At 40.7% G+C, this 25507-nt stretch overlaps 1 protein-coding gene across 1 annotated transcript in view; it reads right to left on the bottom strand.

The window, feature by feature from the left end:
• The window catches only part of LOC124556412 (dynein axonemal heavy chain 7-like), a 746268-nt gene that overhangs the window by 277305 nt on the left and 443456 nt on the right, over positions 1–25507 (bottom strand). Inside the window, exon 18 of the mRNA XM_047130371.1 lies at positions 8757–8936. Coding sequence (XP_046986327.1) covers positions 8757–8936 — 180 coding nt within the window. The remainder of the gene's footprint in view (positions 1–8756; positions 8937–25507) is intronic.

The raw sequence follows: 25507 nt of genomic DNA on the forward strand, positions 1-25507 counted from the left end.
GAAATGATACATTAGCTTATTTGTTTGAGTTGTAAATATTTGTCATGTATTATTGTTTTTCTGACATGTTCTACATCCTGAAGGACCTCCTCACTATGGATCAATTGGAACGAAAGTAAATCTAATGTAACCTAATCTAATGACCATGAAAGTGATTAGTTGAAGTTGTTCATTGACTCCTCCAAAGTAAATCTCAAGTGTGTGTTGCTCAATAATGCCAATGTATTACCACTGAGTCTAATTGGATATTCACCTAACATTAAAAAAAAACCTATGATATGTTCAAACAATTGTTATTACAATTGAAGTATGAGTAGTTTAAATGAGAGATTTCCAGGGACCTGAATATCATAGGCATATTACTCGGGCAAAAACATGGCTATACCAGATTCTATTGCTTCCTGTGCCTCTGGGATAGCTGCACCAAATCACTTCATTATAAAAAGAAAGATTGGCTGAAGCATTAATCACTTTGAAGTGGGATCCCACAATGTTATGCATGAAACACTTGTTGAATCCAAGAACATAATTCTCCCTGCTCTTCATCTAAAATTAGGCCTCATGAAAAACTTTGTTAAGGCAATGGACAGAGATGGGGAAGCATTTCTCTATTTGCATGAGAAATTTCCAACATTTTTGTGAGGCAAAAATAAAAGAGGGGATTTTCATGGGTCCCCAGATATGCAATCTGTACAAAGATGAGCATCTCAAAATCATCCTGACAGATGATGAAAAGTTAACTTAGGATGCTTTTGTTCAAGTGTCAACAAACTTTCTAGAAAATAAGAGAGCAGAAAAACATAAGGATCTTGTGGAAAATCTTCATCACTCCTATAATAGATCTACATCTGTATACAGAAGCATTTAAGATTAATCCATTATCAAAGTAAATATTTTTACCTATCTATTTATCTTAAGCTTAAATGTCAGGAAAGGCTATGGGAAGAGAACTGAAGAAAATTTATGACATATTTATAATTTATAAAAACCATGTTTTTAAATGATAATTAAATTGACACCCTAGCTGCAAAGAGGCATTGATATACATTGTTGGGGACATGTTGAAAATGTGTGCCCCAGTTAATTATAATTTCATTCTAGAGAAGCTGCATAGTCACCAATGAACCTATTCTTTCACGAACAGATACTACCTTCATAACCATGTTTTTGTTTTATGAAGTGTTCAGTATATTTATATTCTAAACATTTACACTTGTTTACAAAAAATGTTGCCTTACAATATCATTGTACTTAAAACTTGAAAGGGGTACTGCAGAAACTGAAACCCACTTTTAGAGCAAATGACTACAAAACAGAACAATATATAGCATTATACACTACTGGCCATTTAAATTGCTACACCATGAAGATGAAGTGCTACAGACGCAAAATTTAACCGACAGGAAGAAGATGCAGTGATATGCAGATGAGTAGCCTTTACAGAGCATTCAAACAAGGTTGGCGCAGGTGGTAACACCTACAATGTGCTGACATGAGGAAATTGTTCCAATGGCTCTGAGCACTATGGGACTCAACTGCTGTGGTCATTAGTCCCCTAGAACTTAGAACTACTTAAACCTAACTAACCTAAGGACATCACACACACCCATGCCCAAGGCAGGATTTGAACCTGCGACTGTAGCAGCAGCGCGGCTCCGGACTGGAGCGCCTAGAACCGCACGGCCACCGCGGCCGGCTGACATGAGGAAAGTTTCCAACCAATTTCTCATACACAAATAGCAGTTGACTGGTGTTGCCTGGTGAAATGTTGTTGTGATGCCTCATGTAAGGAGGAGAAATGCGTACCATCACGTTTCCAACTTTGATAAAGATCAGATTGTAGCATATCGTGATTGCGGTTTATCGTATCGCGACATTGCTGCTTGAGCTGGTCGAGATCCAATGACTGTTAGTAAAATATGGAATCGGTGGTTTCAGGAGGGTAGTACGGAATGTCATGCTGGATCCCAACGGCCTTGTATCACTAGCAGTCGAGATGACAGGCATCTTATCTGCATGGCTGTAACAGATCGTGCAGCCACGTCTCAGTCCCTGAGTCAACAGATGGGGACGTCTGCAAGACAACAACCATCTGCACAAACAGTTCGATGATGTTTGCAGCAGCAGGGACTACCAGCTTGAAGACCATGCTGCGGTTACCCTTGATGCTGCATCACAGACAAGAGCGCCTGCAATGGTGTACTCAGTGATGAACCTGGGTGCACAAATGGCAAAACGTCATGTTTTTGGATCATGATGATCGCATTCGTGTTTGGTGACATCGCGGTGAACACATATTGGAAGCATGTGTTCGTCATGGCCATACTGGCGTATCACCCAGCGTGATGGTATGGGGTGCCATTGGTTACACATCTCCGTCACCTCTTGTTCGCATTGACGGCACCTTGAACAGTGGACGTTACATTTCAGATGTGTTACGGCCCGTGGCTCTACCCTTCATTCGATCCCTGAGGAACCCTACATTTCAGCAGGATAATGCACTACTACATGTTGCAGGTCCTGTAATGGCCTTTCTGAATACAGAAAATGTTCAACTTCGGCCCTGGCCAGCACATTCTCCAGATCTCTCACCAATTGAAAATGTCTGGTCAATGGTGGCCGAGCAACTGGCTCATCACAATACGCTAGTCACTACTCTTGATGACCTGTGGTATTGTGTTGAAGCTGCATGGGCAGCTGTATCTGTACACACCATCCAAGCTCTGTTTGACTCAATGCCCAGGCATATCAAGGCCATTATTATGGCCAGACGTGGTTGTTCTGGGTACTGATTTCTCAGGATCTATGCACCAAAATTGCGTGAAAATGTAATCACATGTCAGTTCTAGTATAATACATTTGTCCAATGAATACCTGTTTATCATGTGTATTTCTTCTTGGTGTAGCAATTTTAATGTCCAGTAGCGTAGCATTACAAAATAAAACTACAGGAAAGTGCATGACAGAAAAAAATCACATCATCCTCCAGTTGTATCTGCATAATGTCCATGAATCAGTGGGAAAAGTTCTTTGCAAGGGGGTATCAAGCTGATCTGTCACAGCAGCAAGGTGCTGTGGAAAGATATGCACATATGGAGTCTACAAAATAAACTGCATATTTAGAATATTATATGAAGAGTGCAGTTGCACTTGGTGGGGTGAGTGCTGGTGATGAATGGGATAGGAGGCCCAGTGGGAATACTACTGATGGTAAACTTCAGTACATGCTTTGCTGTGGCTCAGTAGGCAAACCGTGTCGTCTATTGACCAGGGCTAGTGCTGACATACAGGTGATGGCTTCCACCGTGGTAAGAGGATGCTGCTAGGCACCCTGTGTCACTGACAGCAGGTCCACAGATGACAAGTGGTCTCCATAGGCCATGGCTGTGGTGTCAATGATGTGCTACTTCTCCATCAGTGATGGGATCTGAAGTGGTCCCATGGCCGGGCAAATGTACTCCACAATGGAGCAAGGAGACTGCTGTGTGCAGGATCTGACCTGCTGATCTCTGACAGGCGTTGGCCAGTGGCTGGTACTGAGGAACTAAATCCTGTGGAGAACTCAGTCTTGATGGCAGCAGTTGAAGATGGTAGGTGGACACTAAGTCTCATGAGGAACTCAGTGCTGGTGGTTACAGGTACAGCCTGATCTTGAACCTATAGTTGCCACTGGTGATGCCCACTTTTCTTACTGTCCATCATGGCCCTGACATGCAGAACACAAATGCTATGTATGATTACAACAACACAATAAATCGGTGATAGCGGAACATCACCGTGACTTTGGACAACCTATCAGGTTCCAGGAAGCCTGAGTACTGGCGAAAGAATTGTGGATGCGAAAACACAAAATACGGGAGGCGATCGAAGTTATTAAGCAGCCTGACAACATCAACAGAGAAAATAGCTACAAACTCCCAGCATCCTGGCTGCCGGCCATCCCAGTCCAATGGGCTGTGAGTGGTCATGGGGCAGAAGCTACATGGGACATGGACGTATCTGCACAAACAGCTGTAGAGCAACTGTCATTCCACTTCCACACACACCAGGAGGAAAACTTGCTGACCAGAAGCCGAACGCTGATTGGTGGACAGCTACCAATCATTGACGACATCCATGAATAGCTTCTTTCCTTACATCTTCCCTTACGCCTTGACTAGCCAATCGTATTAGAGGGCGAATTAAAAGTTTTACAACAGTGACGATAGACATCGATAGTGTGTAATAAATAGAAGCACCTATCTGCATGCAAAACCAGTTGTGCCCTGAGGAAGGCCATTGCAATTCGGCCGAAACATCGGTTTTAGTTTATTATTGTTGTTAGCTTTTAGCAATGATGTGGCATAATACCCAGAATAATTTTGATCACAACTGTTACAGGTTTGACACAAGGGACAGAAATCCCACACAAACTTCACTGTGTACAAGGCACAAGTTCTAACAATTTACATCTATAGTTATCCTGATGCTATAATGAGTTGACTGGTTCCTAACTTTTACAAAAGTAACTTTATTATTATCATGCTCCCCAATCTTTGACCCAATGATTGTCACCACAAAAGAACAAAATTTCTCCCATTCACCCCAGATGATGATATTGTAGGCTGTGGTTCAGATGTTACACTGTGAGGGAGAGGGGAGTGGGGTTGGCTGACGCTCTGCTGTTGCCTGCAACAATGTCAGCCCCCCTGACACCACTTCGAAGAGTGCAGGTGCGCTAGGTGGGGTGAATGGTGGTGGTGATGGGCCAGAGGGCCAGTGGAAACACTACTAATAGTAAGGAATGCTTTATTCAACTTCTGTACATGCTTTGTTATGGCTCAGTGAGTCAAAACATGCCTCTTCCTCTTGACCATTACCTGTGCTGACATACAGGTGCCGACTTCTGCCATTGTGAGAGGATGCTGCAAAGGCAGCCTGTGTTGCTGACTGCTGGCCCGTGGTGGCCAGCAATCTCTGTAGGTCATAACTGTGACATCAGTGGCATGTTGCTCCTCCATCAATAATAGCAAATTGAGCAGACCCTCACCCTACACACATTCACAGTGACAGCACATTGAGACTACTGTTCATGGGATTCAGCTTGCTGCCCTCTGGCAGGAGCTGGCCCAGTGGCTGGTGTTGAGGTACTAACTATTGTGGGTTACTCAGTGCTGGTGGCAGTAGGCGCAGATGCCAGATTGGCAGTGCTGTGACGCTAAGTTCTGTTAGGAACTTTGTGCTGGCTGGTGTGGTCCTGGCATCATGGTTGTGCTATTAGACTCTAGCAAAAGAAACTGCCTCTTTCTCAAAATTCAGACATATTTATGTTGTTCCAAGGCACATTTGTTTCATTAAAACCTGATATCCAGTCTCCTTTTCCACAACAAGAGACTTGACCTTATGTGGTGACATTGTACCACTTGCTACAACTTTTACTGCTGTGTGGTGCAATTTTCCACTGAGTGCAGCTAGCCTCATCTCACAGTCCCATTATGTCCATGTTCTACTGATGTGCATGTAGCCACACTGTGGCTACTAGCCTGAAGCTGCTACTGCAATACTTCATGGTTGCTCTCTCACTATTTCTTATTGTTGTTGCTAAAAGACTGGGTAGCAACACTATATATAGGTTGGAGATGTGGTAAATCATATTAGCACATACCTAATGGAAGAAAAAAAGCATATATTGCTCTGACAACACAACAACAGTGGCATAATATTCCAAAACAGCATAACTGCACAAAGCTCATGAACTAGTTAGGCAGATGCCCTCCTTCCCTCTGTTATGAGAAAGATATGAGAGCTATTTGAAATTGTGAAGCAGCTTGCCCACACAAATGCTGATGATGAGCACAGATTGACACCATCTCAGCAGCCAGAAATAGCCAGGTTACAGACTGACAGCATTCACAAGGCTGCTCCATTAGACAAGATAATACAAATAGCAACTAAAGGCAGATAACATACTGAATGGTCTTTACTACCATAGGGCACCTTGGGAGCAAAATACTATGTCAGTGTATTGACTTTCTCTTCATTCACACGAAACAGTCAATATGTATTAAAATAAAAACTATTACTATTAAAAGTTATTAGTTTCTACCTTCCCACTCCTACCAGCCAATGAAAAAATATCAATGTTTTCTGACTAACTGACTCTATGAGCAAGATGAAATTACATTACATAAGACCTGAAAGAGGCATTGAAATGGTACTACATTCATCATTATGATGAAGCCCACTTACAATAATGGCCAAAACATTGATTTTATAAAGAACATGTTGATGAACTCACACATCCAGAAATTTCTTACTGAAGGATGGTAATACATTACTATTCTCAACTGTAGGAAGCACATACAATGCAGACCCTCTTGGATCAGAAGAGAATGACTTAGTACATAAAATTATTTTAATGTGAAACTTTGGAGAAATAATCTGCACTTACCAAGGCATATGACTTAATTGTGTTAATTGTTTTTAATCCTCCCCACTAGACATGAAAAGAGAAATTTCGAATAATGTGTATGTACTTTGCATTGATTTTATGTATGTATTAGTCTCTGTTGGGCATATTTTGTCTATTATCTGAACTTGTACTGCTTGTTTCCTCCTACACTGCCTGACAAAAATATATATAGCACCCAGAAGGGGAGGAAGAAAGAATATGAAACATCATGGGCTGCAAGCATACATGATTTTGTTTCAGTAATAACATTATTGAGTCAAACAAACAACTTTGTAGTATGAGTCCACTTATCAGTATGATGTTGAACACCCTCTGGCCAGGATGGATGCACTGATTCAGTTTGGAAGGGTGTCATAAACCTATTAAATCCTCTCCTGAGGAAAACTGGCCCAAAACTGTTGTAATTGGTCCTTGATATTCTGGCTAGCAGCACTGGAAAGGACTTGACATCCAAGCTGGTCCTACATGTGCTCAATTAGGAGCAAGGTTGCGCCATCAATTCAATGAGATCACCAAACAGCCAGGTGCATGTTTGCTTAAGTGTTTTCACTGCAGCTCAGTTATTGTAATGGTGGAAGCTGCGAAATTAACAGACCAATGGGAAAAGTTTTCATGTTTTCATGAGGCAGTTTCACATAAATCAGTAGGTATTTTACAGTGCAAATTGTAAAAAAAAAAAAAAAAAAAAATAGTAAGCTTACAATTGAGAGTAAATTTTGACATGTTTTGAAATTTGACAAGCAGTTTCCTCACACCATAACTATTTTGAAAGAAGACAAAACCTTGGTGGCTGATGGGTGTGTGAAATTGTGTGCTAAGGGCTTGAGCCAATTTAGCAGTAGAGAGGTTGAAAACTTTGTCAATTTAAGACAAACATTGATTCAAATAGGAAAAAATACAGGTCAGGGGTTATTAAAAATGTTATGCTGTCCCACGCAACAGTAGCTAGGAAAGTTGAAACCTTAGCTGATAACGTATCCAGTGAAGTGCTTCCTGAAATAGTGCATGCAATTCACTCTGTTACCTGTGCAAAAGCAACTGATTTATAGACAGACAATGTGTTTCATTATGTGTCTGTCACAACACACTACACAAATTCAAACTGGTGTTTGAATAAATACATATTAATGTGCTTGGCATTTCCCAAACACCCAAAGAGTGGAACAATCATTTTGAAGTGAGATGGAAGATCGACTGGAAACTGTAGGCGTTTCTCATGAGGACATTGTCAAAAAAGTTTTTGTCATAGACTAGGGCGGTAATATTGGTAAGGCTCTTAACATTTATACAAACATTCCTTATGCACAGCTCATACTGCAAACATGATATTGATGCATATTCTGAATGAACAGCTTTTGAAATAAAAGTTGCCAGATATATTAACCATTGTTAATTCAGTTAAGCTATGGTTTACTACTTCAAGAGAAGAGGTTTCTCTGCTGGACTAAATTAATCTTTAAAGCAGTGTGATTTCACATTGAAATAGTTATTTTGCCATGCTTCAACCAGTACATTCTCAGATTGAGTCAGTGAGGGCTGTTTTAGATACCAAACATAGCCCTAATTAAAGGCTAGGCTATGATCGCCATACAACTGGAGAGTTTACAGTATTTCTTAAACCATTTACGGAATCCACAGTTACGTAATCTAGAGTATGGGTAATCAACCTTTTTTACCCACTGTCCACTTTTTTTGATTCCTGATAGTAGTAAAATTTTCTAACCACCTATCAGTTCCCAAGTAACGATATTTTATAAAGTAGGGAAGTTACTTTACTTTAATTTATAAAGCAGAGACACAGCAAGTTAAAACACACAATAATTAGATGTATAATGGAATGATGACAGTGAAAATTTGTGTTGGACTGGGACTCAAACCCAGATTTCCTGTTTATCGTGAGTGATAACCTTAGCATTAAGCCATCCAATCATGACTCATAGCCAGACCCAAACTTTTATATATAATCAACCATGTGTCTACAAACTGTAGTTGTACACCCATTGTGTGTACTCCTCAAGAGGGGAGACATTTTACTTGAAAGTCACTCATCCAGAGTCGGCAGATAAATACAAAATTGCAGTGCCTGTATTATTCAAAATTATGATGCAATATTCCTTCATATATGCATGTATGTGTGTGTGTGTGTGTGTGTGTGTGTGTGTGTGTGTGTGTGTGTGTGTGTAAGGGATGTGCTGAGGAAGTGGAGATGGTGAATGCATGTGAGGAATATTCCTTGAATTGCATTACAAAGAACATAGAATTCAGAGCTACATGCTTTAATGACTGAAACACAAATATTTGTTACCTTTTTGTAGTATCAACAATTACTCCATTTTCTGTTGAGAAGTCATCCCTTGGTAGTCCACAGATATTCCAAGTTTGCACCTTGACTTCAGAACTCAGAACATTCATTATACTGAAATCATCTGAACATGGTACTTTCAGCGTCTTTATGAAGCAGTGCCAGTCTTTTACGCATTTACTCCTAGAATAATAGACTTAAGTAAAACACTTGTACTTACAGTGTCATGTGCACTCAACTGATTTCTGATATTCCTTTTGCCTCTGAAACTTACAATTGTGTTAATTACAATCTGTCAATAATACTGTTGAATAAGGTGATACAGGTAACAGTGAATGAGACAAAATTCTCTTTGCATTATAACTTAGTATTTGTTGTAATGAAAATTAGGAAATTACACCAATGGATATAGGTATGTCAGCTGATAATGTTTAAAATGTAAATACTTACTACTGGGTAAGTATTTATTTTCAGGAAGCAGAACTGGAAATGTGTTATGATAAAAAGTTGTTTTTGTGCTTTTGAATTTCTGTTTACCCCATGTGGAGTTTGCTGGTCTCCCATCGGACGCATCCCCAGGTGGCAGATAGGGGAATGCTCACCAGATATGGTGGGTACCAGGGAAATAAAATACCCGGGGTGGACCAAAACTAGCAACTGCTGCCTTGTAGTATGATATTGGTTTATCAAAGGCTAAAGGAAGAAAACCTTGATTAAAAATTACCTGGTCCTCTGGGATTGGGGTTGTGCAGTTGGACAGCTCCTCACTCACATAAAAATGCTAAAAAACCTAATAATATGCCTCGGAAAAATTGGAACTTTGGACGATGAACTGGTGATGAGAAACGGAAAATGATGTTTGGATGCTGGAATGTGCAAGGTATTTCCACTAAAATAAATTTACTACATGCAGAACTTGACATGTTCAACATGGATGTTGTCGTACTCTCTGAAACAAAGAAGAAAGGCCAAGGAGAAGAAGAACTGGATAATTATGTACATATCTGGAGTGGGGTATCACAAGCAGTAAGAGCCAAAGCAGGAGTCTCCATTATGATAAAGAAATCATGGAAAGAAAGAATCACAAATTGGACATTCATCAATCAACATATTATAACTGTTGAAATGACGTTATTTGCTAGGGAAGTTGTGATTATTGGCGTATATGCACCCACAAAAGACACAAAAGATAAGGAGAAAGATACATTCTGGGCCACCCTCAGGGAGACTATTAAAAAAATCCCAAGAAGAAAGGAACTGATTATCATGGGAGATCTGAATGGAAGGGTAGGAATTAGAGAATCCTGTAGAATAGTAGGAAAACATGGAGAGGACGAATATAATGACAATGGGGAACGATTGATTGCAATTTGTGAACAATTTGATCTAAAAATTACCAACACATTTTTCAAACATAAGGACATTCATAAATATACTTGGCAACAGAACACTAAAGAACTTCGTTCTATAATAGATTATATTACCATTAGGCAAAAAAGTAGTTTTAAGGCAGTAGATGTCAGATCTTATAGAGGAGCCCAGTGTGGACCAGACCACTATTTAGTAAAAATGAAGTCTTTCTGGTCATGGAAGAATGCAAGGAATGATACAAGTAACATAAATAAAACGAACCAGACTGAGAAAGATGAAAATTTACCTTTTAATATTGACAGCCTACAAGACGAAAGTAGCAGAGCACTCTTTGCGGCCAGGATGGAAAGGAAACTGGTTGAATCATTTGAAGGAAGAACAGAGGAAATATATGACTACATAAAAGCTAATGTGAAAATCATAGCAACAGAGGTGTTGGGTAAAAAAGATAGCAACCACAACCGTGCAGCAGAGTGATGGTCAGAGGAACTAGAGGTCCTCGTTAGAGCAAAACGAAATGCGTTCCTTCAGTGGTTGAATGATAAATCAGAAGAAACAAGATCAATATACAAGGAAAAGAAGAATGAAGTGATGAAAACAATAAGGATAGCAAAAAATGAAGCATGGGAAAGAACATGTGCCAATGTGAATAGCAAATTAGGATTTGGGAGAGCAAAAGAAGCATGGTCAGTATTAAAAGGGCTTCGACAGGATACAAAAAGCAAAACTAATCTCCAACTGATAACACAGAAGGAATAGGAAGAGTATTTCCAAAAATTATTAAATTAGGACAGAGAAGAATATCTAGAAGAAGGAACAGTGGAAGAAAAAAGACATGAAGATGATGAGATCCAAATTTTAGAAAGTGAAGTACTTCAGGCGTTGAGAACAGGAAAGTATGGTAAATATCAATCTGGAGCGTCTGAAATATGCTGGTGACAAAATTGTGAAACTGATAACACAGCTTTTCAACAAAATGATACATGGAGATTCAATACCCAATGAGATGAAGCTAGGTTACATTAATACAATATTTAAGAAAGGGGATCGGAAAATTTGTTCAAACTATCGAGGAATTTGTGTTACAAACACATTAATGAGAATTTTTGCGAAAGTAATTAAAAACAAACGAAAAAAATTTTATAACCCAAGAAGAACAATGTGGATTCATGGCTGGGAGATCATGTGTAGACCATATTTTCACACTACGACAGATTTTGGAGAAACATAGGGAAAAATCAAAAAATATAGGATTAATTTTCATAGATCTAGAAAAAGTATATGATACTGTTCCAAGAAAATTACTTTGGAGAGCACTACATATGGCAAACATAAACCTTTCCTTGATTAAAATAATACAACAGATGTATAAAGATAACATTTGCCAAGTGAAAGTTGGTAATAAACTTTCACAGAAATTTAGAACAAGCAAAGGCCTTTTACAGGGCTGTCCCATGTCACCATCATTATTTAAAATCTATACAGATATTAGCCTTAGAACATGGCCTCGTAAATGTAATAGTATGGGATTAGAAATAAGAGATGGAGTTTACCTACATCATTTATTGTTTGCTGATGATCAAGTAGGCGTAGCACAAGATGGGGAAGATGCTAACTATATGTGCAATCAACTAGCAGTAGCATACAAAACTTGGGGTTTGAAGATAAATTACCAAAAAACAGAATACTTGACTAATGATTCAGATGAGCTATACACTGAAGGAAAGAAAATCAAAAAGATAAACACTTTCTGTTATTTGGGATCCATTTTATAAATCGAGGGAAAATCAGAGTCAGAAATCAATAAAAGAATTAGTAACAGATGGAGGGTCATTGGGATGCTTAACTCAGTCTTATGGAGCAGGAATGTAATGAGCAGAACTAAAAAATGGAATGGAGACCTGGACAATTAACATGAAGCACATTAAAAAATTACAAGCTCTAGAGATGGACTTCTGGAGAAGATCGGCAAGAATCTCCAAGAAAGAAAAGATAAGGAACACCAAAATAATAAGGAGAATGGAAATAAAAGAAAGAATATATGACGTAATGGATAGGAAGAAATTACAGTGGTACGGGCATGTACGACGAGTGGAGAAAACCAGAATACCAAAATTGATACTGGAGTGGGAACTGGAGGGGAGAAGAAGAAGAGGATGACCTATGACCACCTGGCTCCAAAATGTACAGCACACAATGAGGAGAATGGGCGCAGAGGAAGAGGACACACAAGACTGAAACACCTGGAGGAATATTTTGAAAATATAGTTTAAGAACGTTTATTGTTTGTAATTTCCAAGTTAATTAATATGTTGGAAATAAGCCTCTGTAATGAGGAAAAGCTCAAAATAATAATAATAATAATTTCTGTTTACTCTCTGTACATCTAGCATAGTAATTAATGGATCTCTATAAAACCATAGTATTGGAGAAACAAGTTTAGTGGTTCCCTGGTCCCAGAGCATTATCTGTTACTGCCAATTTAACTGTATTTTCCAGACAACAATTGCCTTGGATGACTGAAGCTACATTTTAATGCTTATTTTTGTAGTTCCTAGAGCACTTCAGCACACTTGGCATGCAGAAGTGATATTATCATGTCAGGAATAACTGTACCTCACAACCATGACATAATCCAGGACAGAGAGAAGGTCAACATAGGTCACAATTTTATCTGTATTTTATTGCAGATCTAGATCAACACCACATGGTGAAATTTTAAAAACAGTGTCGTGTCTGCCAAGTTAAGGTTAAATGCAATTAAATGTTTATAATATGCTTGTTAGCAAATTTTTATGAAAACATAATTTGCACACATTGATGTTAAAACTACATTACAAACTGTACAATCTAGAAATACTAGAAAGATGCCTTAGATTTTTAATTATACAGTTTGTATACATATGGATGAGTCTGCTAGTTTAAATTCATACACTGCTCCCAGTAATGATTGCATAATCTACAGATACCTGAAAAAAGGTCCCTTCTCCTTCCTAGAAATCCAGGCCAATCTTTATAATATAGTCCTTTACCTGTATTTCTATCTTGAGCTGTGGGAAACCCCAAAAATCCTCTTCCTCAAACCTAATAAATCTGCCACTAACACCTACTTCTATCATCTCATCAGCCTCACCTACACATATCTGACATATCCACAAATACCTACAGCAAAACCTACCTAATCTAGTACATCAATGTGGATTCCACCCCAGTTTCTCCTCCAATGACCAATTCGTGTGCCTTACTCATCTTCTATCCCACCAAATCAACAACCACAAATCCATCATTTTTGTCTCCCTTGATCTCAAAGAAGCCTATGACCGTGTACAACATTCTGGCCTCCTCTTTAAACTCCAGACCAATACATGTCCCACAAATTATGTCTGCCTCATCTCATCCTTTCCCTTTAACACCTACCTTGTATCATCATCACAACACCAACTTCCATATCTTCCATTTCACTGCAAATGTGCCCCTAGGTCTTGTCCTCTCTCCTTTCCTGTATGTCCTCTACACCACTAAAATGCCAAAGAGCCCTTCTTCTGATCACCTCCTCCAGCATGCCAGTGAAACCACCTTCATTGCTCGCTACCCTATCCTCCAGAAATCCCAATGATCCCACCAGCTCAATCTCAATCAGTTCACCTCCTGTTGCTCCTCAAAATAAACCCTACCAAAACCCAGGCAATAATTACAGGCCAAACCTCCCAGACTTCCACCACAATGACTTTTATCTTACCATTTGACTAACACTCTAAAATTCCTTTGACTAACTCTTGACTGCCAACTACCATGGAAGCCCAATCTACTAACCATTCAACAGAAAGTCCACAACAGGCGAAAATTACTAAAACTACTAACCAGACAAACATAGGAACTGCACCCCATCACAGTCCTCCACACCTACAAAGTCTTGATCTGACCCATCCTCTGCTATGCAAATGTGGCAAAGACTTCCCCTCCTCACTCCTTCCATCATACCCTACAGATCCTTCAATGCCATGCACTCTGCCTAGCCTTTGGGATTCTCTTATCCTCCCTCACCCACATCCTCTACTAACCTATAAAATTCTCCTTGCTGCTCTTCTATCTTGAACTCCTCCAAAAGTCCCACATTATCTATAGACTTGGCACTAACCATCCCTTAGTTCCTCCTCTGCTCACTGATCCTAGTACTCTGCCACACCTCTACCACAACATTCCCACAACACTACACCTCCATGTCATCTCCCAATGAAACTTCAGTTATCTTCCCTTACCTGACCACAAAATCCATGCTGATATATACCCATCCTACCAAATCTGAAAGATCCCTACTATCCTCCTCTTATTAATGCTCCCTTCCCCTCCATTCCTCTCCACACATTTCCTAAGCCTTGGTCTGGAACTGCATCCCTCTTCCAAATATCAAACGACACAAACCACCTCCTATGCATTTCTTGATGCAATAATTTACCAACAGCCGTATGTATTGTAGAAATTTATTTTATGAACTTCTTATGTGCTACCAGTTTCGGCATTACATTGATGCTATCTTCAGGCCCCACATGTCATAGTCATAAAAATGCTATACATGGAAGGAGCCATATAACTGGATCTATGAATCAAATCATTATGCAACAACTCTTGGTGGCCAGGTAACCTTCATAGAGGTGAGAAGGACAGATTTTTGGATTTTTTTGAGGAGATGGAGGTTGGCATCATAGATCTCCTTAAGCCTGGCCACCAAGAGCTGTTGCATAATGATCTGATTCACAGATCCAGTTATATGGCTCGTTCCGTGTATAGCGTTTTTACGACTATGACATGTGGTGCCTTAAGATGGCATCAATGTAATGCCGAAACTGGTAGCACATAAGAAGTTCATAAAATAAATTTCTTCAATGCGTACAGCTGTTGGTAAATTATTGCATCAAGAAATACATGCCAGCCGTTGTCCCACGGTCCATAATAGATCAACAAAGACCATCTCAAGTGCTGAAATTATGGTCATTCGTGCTATGAGCAGCTCAGAGAAGGGACACAGCTGTCTGTTTTCAGCTGATGTGATTTACTTACTTCCAAAACTACGAGTGCTATGTTTCTTACAGTGTCAGGTCAGTATTTTTCTTTAGAAGAATGTGTAATGTATTGTGCAGGTATAGCACATGTGGGATTTGTGAGGAGCAGTTGATGTAATGGTGTTGTGGCCAACCGGTCAATCACACAGACTGGCAATTCTTCAGCTCAGGATCAAATCCCATTGCTACCATCAGTTTGTTTTCTGCCACTGACAGAATGTCGCCCCTTACTAATTGACACCTCCTACCAACTGCCCAACATCTAGCCTCCCACATCAAAGGTACCAATCACTTGCTTCATCAACTCTCCACTGTCCCCAACCCTTTATCTTCTGGGTCTCTACTAGTCACTATTGATGCCAGTTCCCTATACACCAACACTGCTCTTACCCATGGTATTGCCTCTGTTGAACACTACCACTCCCCATGTCCTTTGTACTCAAAACCCACTATCTCATTCCTCATACACCTTACTAACTTTATCCTAACACACAGCTGCTTCTCCTTTGAAGGCAACATATAGAAACAAATCCACAGCACAGTCATGGGCAGTTGCATGGCACTCTTCTATGCCAACCTGTTCATGGGCCATCTATATTAAACCTTCCTAGCCTCATAAAGCCCCAGGCCCCTGGTCTAGTTAAAGTTCATAGATGATATTTTCATGATCTGGTCTCAGGTCCTGGACGCCCTATCATCATTGCTTCACAACCTCAACACATTATCTCCCATCTGCTTTGCCTGGTCTTCATCAACACAGCATGGTACCTTCCTGGATATTGACCTCCTCATCTCTGATGGCTGCATACATACCTCTGTCCACATCGTACCCACCAATCACTGACACCACCTGCACTTTAACAGCTGCCTTAACTTTCACACAAAAAGATCTCTCCCACACAGCCTGGCCACTAGGAGTAGGGTATCTGCCATGATGAAAACTCCCTTACCCAATATGCTGAAGGGTGCCAAAGGCCATCAGAGACAGGCATTATTTTAAAGATCTAATCTGCAAACAGATTTCCCATGCCAAATACCAATACAGCCCAGTTCCTCCCATGACCCAGGTGCAAAGAAGCATTCCCTTCATCATCCAATACCACTCCAGCCTGGAACAACTGAACCACATTGTTCATCATGGCTCTGACTATCTACCATCACACCCTGACATGAGGGACATCCTACCCAAGATCATTCCCAACCCTCCTAAAGTGGTGTTTTATCCTCAACCAATCTCCACATCATCTTAGTCCTTCCCTATGCCAGTCCCATTTGATCCTGTAGAACACACAAATGTGAGGTCTGAAAAATCCACCCAGTCAGCACTTCCTATCCCAAGTCTGTCATAGGCTTATTTTACACCATCAGAAACTGGACCACCTCTGAAATCAGCCATGTCATAAACCAGCTCTGCTCCAATCATTACACAGCTTTAAATATTGGCTGGACTACCAAACAGATGTCCACCAGGAAGAATGGCCACCACCAAACTAGACCACCCTGTGGCCTAAATTGCACCAGAACATAACATTCCTGATTACAACATCTGCTTCACAAACTGCGCTATTTGGATCCCCTTCTACACCACTAGCTTTTGTGAAATGTACAGATGAGACTCGGCCTTACAATGCAACCTACAGTAAGCTACTGTCCCCATATCCTCCACCTATAGTGGAGACAGATCTCCTTTCCTATCAAATCCTCCCATTTCTCTACCCCTCACTGTCATCCTGTGCAGCTCTGTATCAATGCATGCAATCTGTCTTTTCCCCTTTTCTGCTCCTCTACTTCGCCACTTCCAATCCCTCCCCACTCCTCCATAGCATCCAAATGCTGCATGTAGCAGCATAATCCTGCCACCATCAGTCCCTGCACACTTTGCCAGGCAGCACTCACTTCTCTCCCCACAACCAGACTGCTGTCAATTCCCCTTCCCCACTTCACTCCTGACAGCTGCTTCCATTTCAGGTAGTATTGTTCTGTCTGGAGATAGCAGTCACATTGCATGAGGTGAATATGTGTGCACGTTTTGTTTCTGAAGAAAGCTTTGGTTGAAAGCTCAATTTGTAACAGTATTTCTATTGTGTCTGTCTGCAACTCAGCATGTTGCCTTTAGATGAATAGCAATCTGTTCTTTTAATACACTACTGGCCATTAAAATTGCTACACCAAGAAGATGATGTGCTACAGATGCAAAATTTAACCGACAGGAAGAAGATGCTGTGATATGCAAATGATTAGCTTTTCAGAGCATTCACACAAGGTTGGGGTTGGTGGCAACTCCTACAGCGTGCTGACATGAGGAAAGTTTCCAATCAATTTCTCATACACAAACAGCAGATGACCGGCTTTGCCTGGTGAAACGTTATTTTGATGCCTCATGTAAGGAGGAGAAATGTGTATCACGTTTCCGACTTTGATAAAGGTCGGATTGTAGCCTATTGTGATTGTGGTTTATTGTATCATGACATTGCTGCTCGAGGTGGTCGAGATCCAATGACTGTTAGCAGAATATGGAATTGGTTGTTTCAGGAGGGTAATACAGAATGCCATGCTGGATCCCAACGGCCTCATATCACTAGCAGTTGAGATGACAGGCATCTTATCCGCATGGCAGTAACGGATCGTGCAGCCATGTCTCGAAGCCTGAGTCAACAGATGGGGACATTTGCAAGACAACAACCATCTGCACAAACAGTTCGACAACGTTTGCAGCAGCAGGGACTATCAGCTCGGAGACCATGGCTGCAGTTACCCTTGATGCTGCATCACAGACAGGAGTGCCTGCGATGGTGTACTCAATGACGAACCTGGGTGCACGAATGGCAAAACGTCATTTTTTCGGATGAATCCAGGTTCTGTTTACAGCATCATGATGGTTGCATCTGTGTTTGGCAATATCATGGTGAAAGCACAATGGAAGCGTGTATTTGTCATCACCATACTGGCATATAACCCGCTGTGATGGTTTGGGGTGCCATTGGTTATAAGTCTCGGTCACCTCTTGTTCGCATTGACAGCACTTTGAACAGTGGACATTACATTTCAGATGTGTTACAACCTATAGCTCTACCCTTCATTCAATCCCTGCGAAACCCTACATTTCAGCAGGATAGTGCATGACCGCATGTTGCAGGTCCTGTACGGGCCTTTGTGGATACAGAAAATGTTCGACTGCTGCCCTGGCCAGCACATTCTCCAGATCTCTCACCAATTGAAAATGTCTGATCAATGGTGGCCGAGCAACTGGCTCGTCACAATACTACAGTCACTACTCTTGATGAACTGTGGTATCGTGTTGAAGCTGCATGGGCAGCTGTACCTGTACGCGCCATCCAAGCTCTGTTTGACTCAATGCCCAGGCGTATCAAGGCCATTATTATGGTCAGACGTGGTTGTTCTGGGTACTGATTTCTCAGGATCTATGCACCCAAATTGCGTGAAAATGTAATCACATGTCAGTTTTAGTATAATGTATTTATCCAATGAATACCCATTTATCATCTGCATTTCTTCTTGGTGTAGCAATTTTAATGGCCAGTAGTGTAATATTGTTGATATTCCAAGCTGGATTTCCATTGTTTGATATTTCAAGTCTTGTGAGATAGGATACTGCTGATCCACATGTGTATGATGTCTCTGTACCATTTATTGGTAGTACACTACACTACACATCCTCCGAGAATCTCTCAATTAAGGTCATTTTTCCTAGATTTTACAGTTTTCTCAAATTTTAGACTAACAGATACTTCTCAATTATTGATTGAAACCGTGATCTGTTTTATATGAGTACATCTTTGTATACTTAACTAAACTTGATCCAAACAGGCCTCGGAAGGCCTAACAGTACTGACTGACGGCCATGCCATCCTCTGCTGATACTCATCACTGGATGCGGATATGGAGAGGCATGTAGTTGGCACACGTCTCTCCTGATCCTTGTCAATTTTCATGACTGGAGACACTACTTCTGGGTCAAGTAGCTCCTCAACTTGCCTCACAAGGGCTGTATGCATTCCAATTGCCAACAGCACTCAGAAGACCAGAAAGTCACCCATCTGAGTGTAAGCCAAAGCTGACAGTGCTTAACTTTGCAGATCTGATGGGAACCAGTGTTACCACTGTGGAAAAGCTGTTGGCACCTCTTCATATGTTGCTAATAATTCCAACAATTTTTTACAGTTTTTTCTGCAGTAATATATATGTCAAATCTTGTAAATAATCTTCACTGTGTCGTTATCTGAAGGTTTGCAGAATATGACACCATTGTGGACAGATTTCACAATGTCAATTATATTTGAGGCACCTATGCTGCGTGAAAAGAAGAGAAGCACCCAGAAGGGAAGGAAGAAACAACATGACATTTCATGGGTTGAGATGGCATGTGTTATTTCAGTCACTAAAAAACTGAGTCAAATTGTCAAAGAACTTGGCAGTATGAGCCCACTTATCAGAATGATAATGACCTTCTCTGGCCTGGATGTATGCATTGATGCAGTTGGAAAGAGTGTCATAAGGCTGTCTTATCCTCTCCTGAGGCAAGTTGACCCACAACTACTGTAATTGGTCTTTGATATCCTGTATGCAGGTACTGGAAGGGACTTTACATCCGAGTTGAATCCACACATGTTCAACCAGGGACACATTGGACGATTTGTGTAGTTCAAAAATGGTGTCACAGTACTGTCACATTAAAAATAGCACATGAAAATGCACCATATATGTGACATACACTTGTGCTATCAGAGTTGCCCAATCACTACTATCCCTATCCTGAAGTCACACCTCATGGGTTCTAACAAAATGGCAGCAGGAGTAATACCACTGTGCCTCTCCAAAACACTGGAAGAATGGACCTCTAACCAAGTCATCACCATACTTGCTGAAGTTAGTACTCTGGGGTAGTGCAGCACCATGATTCATAATTGATCAAAATATGATGTCATTCATCAGCAGTCCATGCTTCCACATTGTGGTACAACTCCATTTGTTTTGTTCTGTGAACAGCAGCCTACACAGAAGACAATTCTCTAGTCTGGTTGCTGCTAGTCTCTGAGCAATGGACACAGACTGTTACAGGGTAGTCCATTACTTGTCCTTGGATGGTAAGTTCAGATATGAAGGGTGCTTGGTGCACAGTACAGTGATTCTCCCTTGTGGTGATCAGACGTGGTCACCCAGATCCCCGAAGGTGAGTATGCGTGTCCTCATGTTTCCATGCAGTCCAACACCAGGCAATGGCATAAATTTTCTCTTTCTCCTATCACTCATTGTACTTTATGAATTAAAACATTAAGAAATGCACAGTTACATATGTACAGTACACTGTACATACATACAACACATTAAAATTAATGTGACACAGGTGGGCTCATTACAGTACAGATCTTACTACACAGTGAGCTGCAGTATATGCACCAGCATTAAGCCAAGGCTGTAAAATGTGTAGTGTATTGTTACAAAGGAATATTGTATTTTAGTGAACACTTAGTAGGCATAACAGTGAAGGTATTGATATGGATGGTATGCACATACAACTGATTGTTAGATGGTACCAATTAGTCAAGGGTCAACAAAGAAAAGCCAAGTGCACTTCTCCAAACCAAATTGTACTTGTCCATCTGCAGTAGAAATGCATCAGCAGTCTGAGGCCAAGGCTATTTCTGCACATTATGAATGAAAACCCTAAGTGGGATGGTTTTACCTGTGTTTTACAAGGTGTGTCCAAAAAATCATGAAATATATTTTTTTGTTGCGTCACTATTGGTTGCAGCATGCTCAGATTGGTTGGTTAAGGACGGGTGGGCCCCCAACTTTACAGTGCACCAAAGCTCAGTCTACTCCAGGAAGTGATAGCAAGCTGAATAAGGGCGTCCCTGTTTTGTGACCTCATCATGACATGCGACTTTCGAGTGACATTGGCTGAGCATGTTTTGCACAAAGCTCGATAAAAAACGTTCTGAGACACACAAAATGTTAAAGCAAGCCTATGGGAAGTCTGTGATGAGTTACATGCAAGTTTCAAGATGAATGAAGAAGTTTAAGGATGACAAGGAAAAGGTGAGGAATGATCCTTGCTCTGGAGGACCATCAACAAACAGAAACAAAGACAATGTGAATTGTGTTTGTGAATTGTTTAATTTTGACCGCTAATTAAGTGTTCAGTTCTCAGCTGCCTCATTGAACATTCCAAAAAGTTCTGTGTCCAGCATTGTTATGGAGGAGCTTCACACGAGGAAGGTATATACGAAGCTGGTGCTGAAAATTCTATTGGACAAACAAAAGGCCAATTGAGTGTTGATCATGAGTGAACTGTTGGAATGTGTGGACACTGAAATGGATTATTTGGACAGCTTTATTACTGGTGATGACACATGGACTTTTGTGTATGATCTGGAAATGAAGCACCAAAGTTCAGAACGGCACACCCTCAGTGTCTCCAAAAGCGAAGAAGGCAAATATGAGCAAATCCACGGTGAAAATGAGGCTGCTTGTCTTCTTTGACAGCAAGAGTGTGGTTCACAAAGTGTTTTTACCTCAAAGACAGACTGTTAACGCTACTTACTACATAAATGTCCTGGAAAGATTAAGAAAAAGGGTCCTCTGAGTGCAAAATGGTGACGTTGCTGCCTGGTTGTTGCTTCATGACAACACGCCCAGCCATACGTCTCTACATGTCCTTGAGTACCTGAAAAACCACAATGCGACAATGCTACCACAGACACCCTACATTCCCAAACTCTCCATGCTGGACTTCTTTCTGTTCCTGAGGCTTAAAACCACAATAAAAGGTCACCTGTTTGAGACCACTGAAGATGTCCAAAAGGCTGTGACAATTCTTAAATGCGGTTCCAGTCAAGGCCTTCCAGGGGGCTTACCAATCATGGTTGAAGCACTGTAAAAAGTGTGTAGATGCTAAAGGTAACTACTTTGAAGAATTTTAAAGCTTTGTACATATAATGTCAATAAATATTTTTAAAAAATATATTTAATGACTTTTTGGACAAATCTTGTACATGGAAAATTGAAAGTAAGCTCAAAATGTAACACATTCAGAAGTGCATAAAATGTACATGAAGGTCAATATACAACAATTGGTTTTTACTCTTCTCTTTCATTTTCTTAAGACCAGGTCAAAGTACATGTAACCTTGAAATACCAGGGCTTGAATTAATGGGAGAAAAAAAATGTCAAGCACCCAGAAGATGTGGTTGGATGTCAGTGCCGCTTCTTACTCATACACACCATTGGCAGGTGTGTAAATGATTATAGTTGCAATTTTCATTGATAAGATAGAATTGCCACCAGTGTGCTGCAGTATTGTTACCGGTTCTCGTAGTGTATGTAAGAGGCATGAACAGTGTCAGATGTTGAGTGATCACTGTGAATGATGTGGAGATGCCACATAATTGTGTGAGACAGCTTCATCAGCACTTAACAGACTTTGAAGAGTGCCTAACTGTGGATCTCCATTTGGCTGGTTGGTGAAATTATGCAAAAGAAATCCGTTGGAATTCGATTACTCGATAAATAGTACAATTCTCAAGGCTATCAATTCAACTAGGTACCTGGGTGTTAAAATTATGAACAACTTCAGTTGGAAAGACCACATAGATAATATTGTGGGGAAGGTGAGCCAAAGGTTGCATTTCATTGGCAGGACACTTAGAAGATGCAACAAGTCCACTAAAGAGACAGCTTACACTACACTCGTTCATCCTCTGATAGAATATTGCTGCGCGGTGTGGGATCCTTACCAGGTGGGATTGACGGAGGACATCGAAAGGGTGCAAAAAAAGGGCAGCTCGTTTTGTACTATCATGTAATAGGGGAGAGAGTGTGGCAGATATGATACGCGAGTTGGGATGGAAGTCATTAAAGCAAAGACGTTTTTCGTTGCGGCGAGATCTATTTACGAAATTTCAGTCACCAACTTTCTCTTCCGAATGCAAAAATATTTTGTTGAGCTCACCCTACATAGGTAGGAATGATCATCAAAATAAAATAAGACAAATCAGAGCTCGAACAGAAAGGTTTAGGTGTTCGTTTTTCCCACACGCTTTTCGGGAGTGGAATGGTAGGGAGATAGTATGATTGTGGTTCGATGAACCCTCTGCCAAGCACTTAAATGTGAATTGCAGAGTAATCATGTAGATGTAGATGTAGATGCAGATATGTAGGGCATTTGGATGTAATAGTGGACTAGTAGTGGATTTCATTGGCATATAATGGCAGGTATACTCATCATCAAGGTTCTGGTCAATCACATCTGATGCTCACAATGGAGGACCACCACACTGTGCAACAGACAGATCATAACTCCCACCATCTGAGAAGAGGTAATGGGCTCCCTGCAATATTTCGTGTCATTATTTCTTATGTAGCTGTTACGGACCCCACAGCACACTTCCAGCTAAAACAGTAAATCACTGGGAAGGGGGAAAAAAGAAACAAAATGAAACTTCATGGGTTGAGAAGGTGTGTGATATTACTTCAGTGATTACAAAATCAAATCAATTTTCCAAAGAACTTGGCAGTATGAGCTCAGTTATCAGTAAGGTCTTGCCCTGCACTGACATGGATGCTTGCACATATTTGACTGACCTGCTTGTCATAAAGCCATTATTTCCTCCCCTCAGGCTAGCTTGTCCACAGCTGTTGTAGCTGATCCTTGACATTCTTGATACTGTTACTGGGGTGGTGTTGACATACAAACTTAATTGTCTAAGTATTTATTTTAATATTTACATTATACTTTTCACTCTGTTTATTCTACACTGAAGTGCCGAAGAATCTGGTATAGGTATGCGTCTTCAAATATAGAGATATGTAAACAGGCAGAATATGGCGCTGCAGTCAGCAATGCGTACGTAAGATGATAAGTGTCTGGCACAGTTGTTAGATTGGTTACTGCTCCTACAATGGCAGGTTATCAAGATTTAAGAGTTGGAATGTGGTGCTATAGTCGGCACATGAGGGATAGAACACAGCATCTCCAAGGTAGCAATCAAGTGGGGATTTTCCCATATGACCATTTCATGAGTGTACCGTGAATATCAGGAAACTGGTAAAACATCAGATCTCCAACGTCACTGCGGCCAGAAAAAGATCGTGCCAAAATGGTAACAACAACAACTGAAGAGAATCACTCAATGTGACAAAAGTGCAACCCTTCTGCAAATTGCTGCAGATTTCAATGCTGGGCCATCAACAAGAGTCAACATGCAAACCATTCAACAAAACATCATCAATATAAGCTTTCAGAGCTGAAGATCTGCTTGTGTATCCTTGATGACTGCATGGCACAGAGCTCTATGCCTCACCTTGGCCCATCAACACTGACATTGGACTGTTGATGACTGGAAACATGTTGTCCAGTCAGACAAGTCTTGTATCAAATTGTATTGAGCGAATGAACGTGTACAGGTATGGAGACAACCTCATGATTCCATGGACCCTACATGTGAACATGGAAGTGTTAAAGCAGGTGGAGACTCTGTAATGGTGTAGAGCATGTGCAGTTGGAGTGATATGAGACCCCTGATACATCTAGGTATGACTCTGACACGTGACATATATGTAAGCATCCTATCTGATCACCTGCATCCATCCATGTCCATTGTGCATTCCGACGGACTTGGGCAATTTCAGCAGGAAAATGTGACACCCAACACATCCAGAATTGCTACAGAGTGGCTCAAGGAACACCCTTCTGAGTTTAAACACTGCCGCTGGCCACCAAACTGCCCAGAGATGAACATTATTGAGCATATCTGGGATGCATTGCGACATGTTGTTCAGAAGAGATCTCCACCCACTCATACTCTTATGGATTTATGGACAGTCCTGCAGGATTCATGATGTCAGTTCCCTCCAGAACTACTTCAGACATTAGTTGAGTCCATACCAAGTTGTGTTGTGGCACTTCTGTGTGCTTGCGGGGGCCCTACATGATATTACGCAGGTATACCAGTTTCTTTGGTTAGCAGTGTAAATACTGCATATATTGTTTTGCATTTATTAATAAAAATATCGTTTTGTATTAGATATTTATTTTCATTTTCAGTATTCAGGACTGCTTGATGCTGGCTCACCTCCATTGTCTGAGATAACTGTCATGTCATCAATCTATATTGTAAGTCATCTTCGGGTTAGCCATCTAAGAATGATGAAGATGTTCTCCACTCCATCTTATATAGTGTGTTAATAGTATTTTTGTGCATGCATCACAGTCACAGGGCCAGAAGAACCACACTGCCCAGTGGCAATGCCTTCTCTGATGGAGCTACTAGGATCAGCTGTTTTCAGCACTGCCGATCACTG

Source organism: Schistocerca americana, chromosome X, assembly GCF_021461395.2.
Source record: "Schistocerca americana isolate TAMUIC-IGC-003095 chromosome X, iqSchAmer2.1, whole genome shotgun sequence".
Taxonomy (NCBI): Eukaryota; Metazoa; Arthropoda; class Insecta; order Orthoptera; family Acrididae; genus Schistocerca; species Schistocerca americana.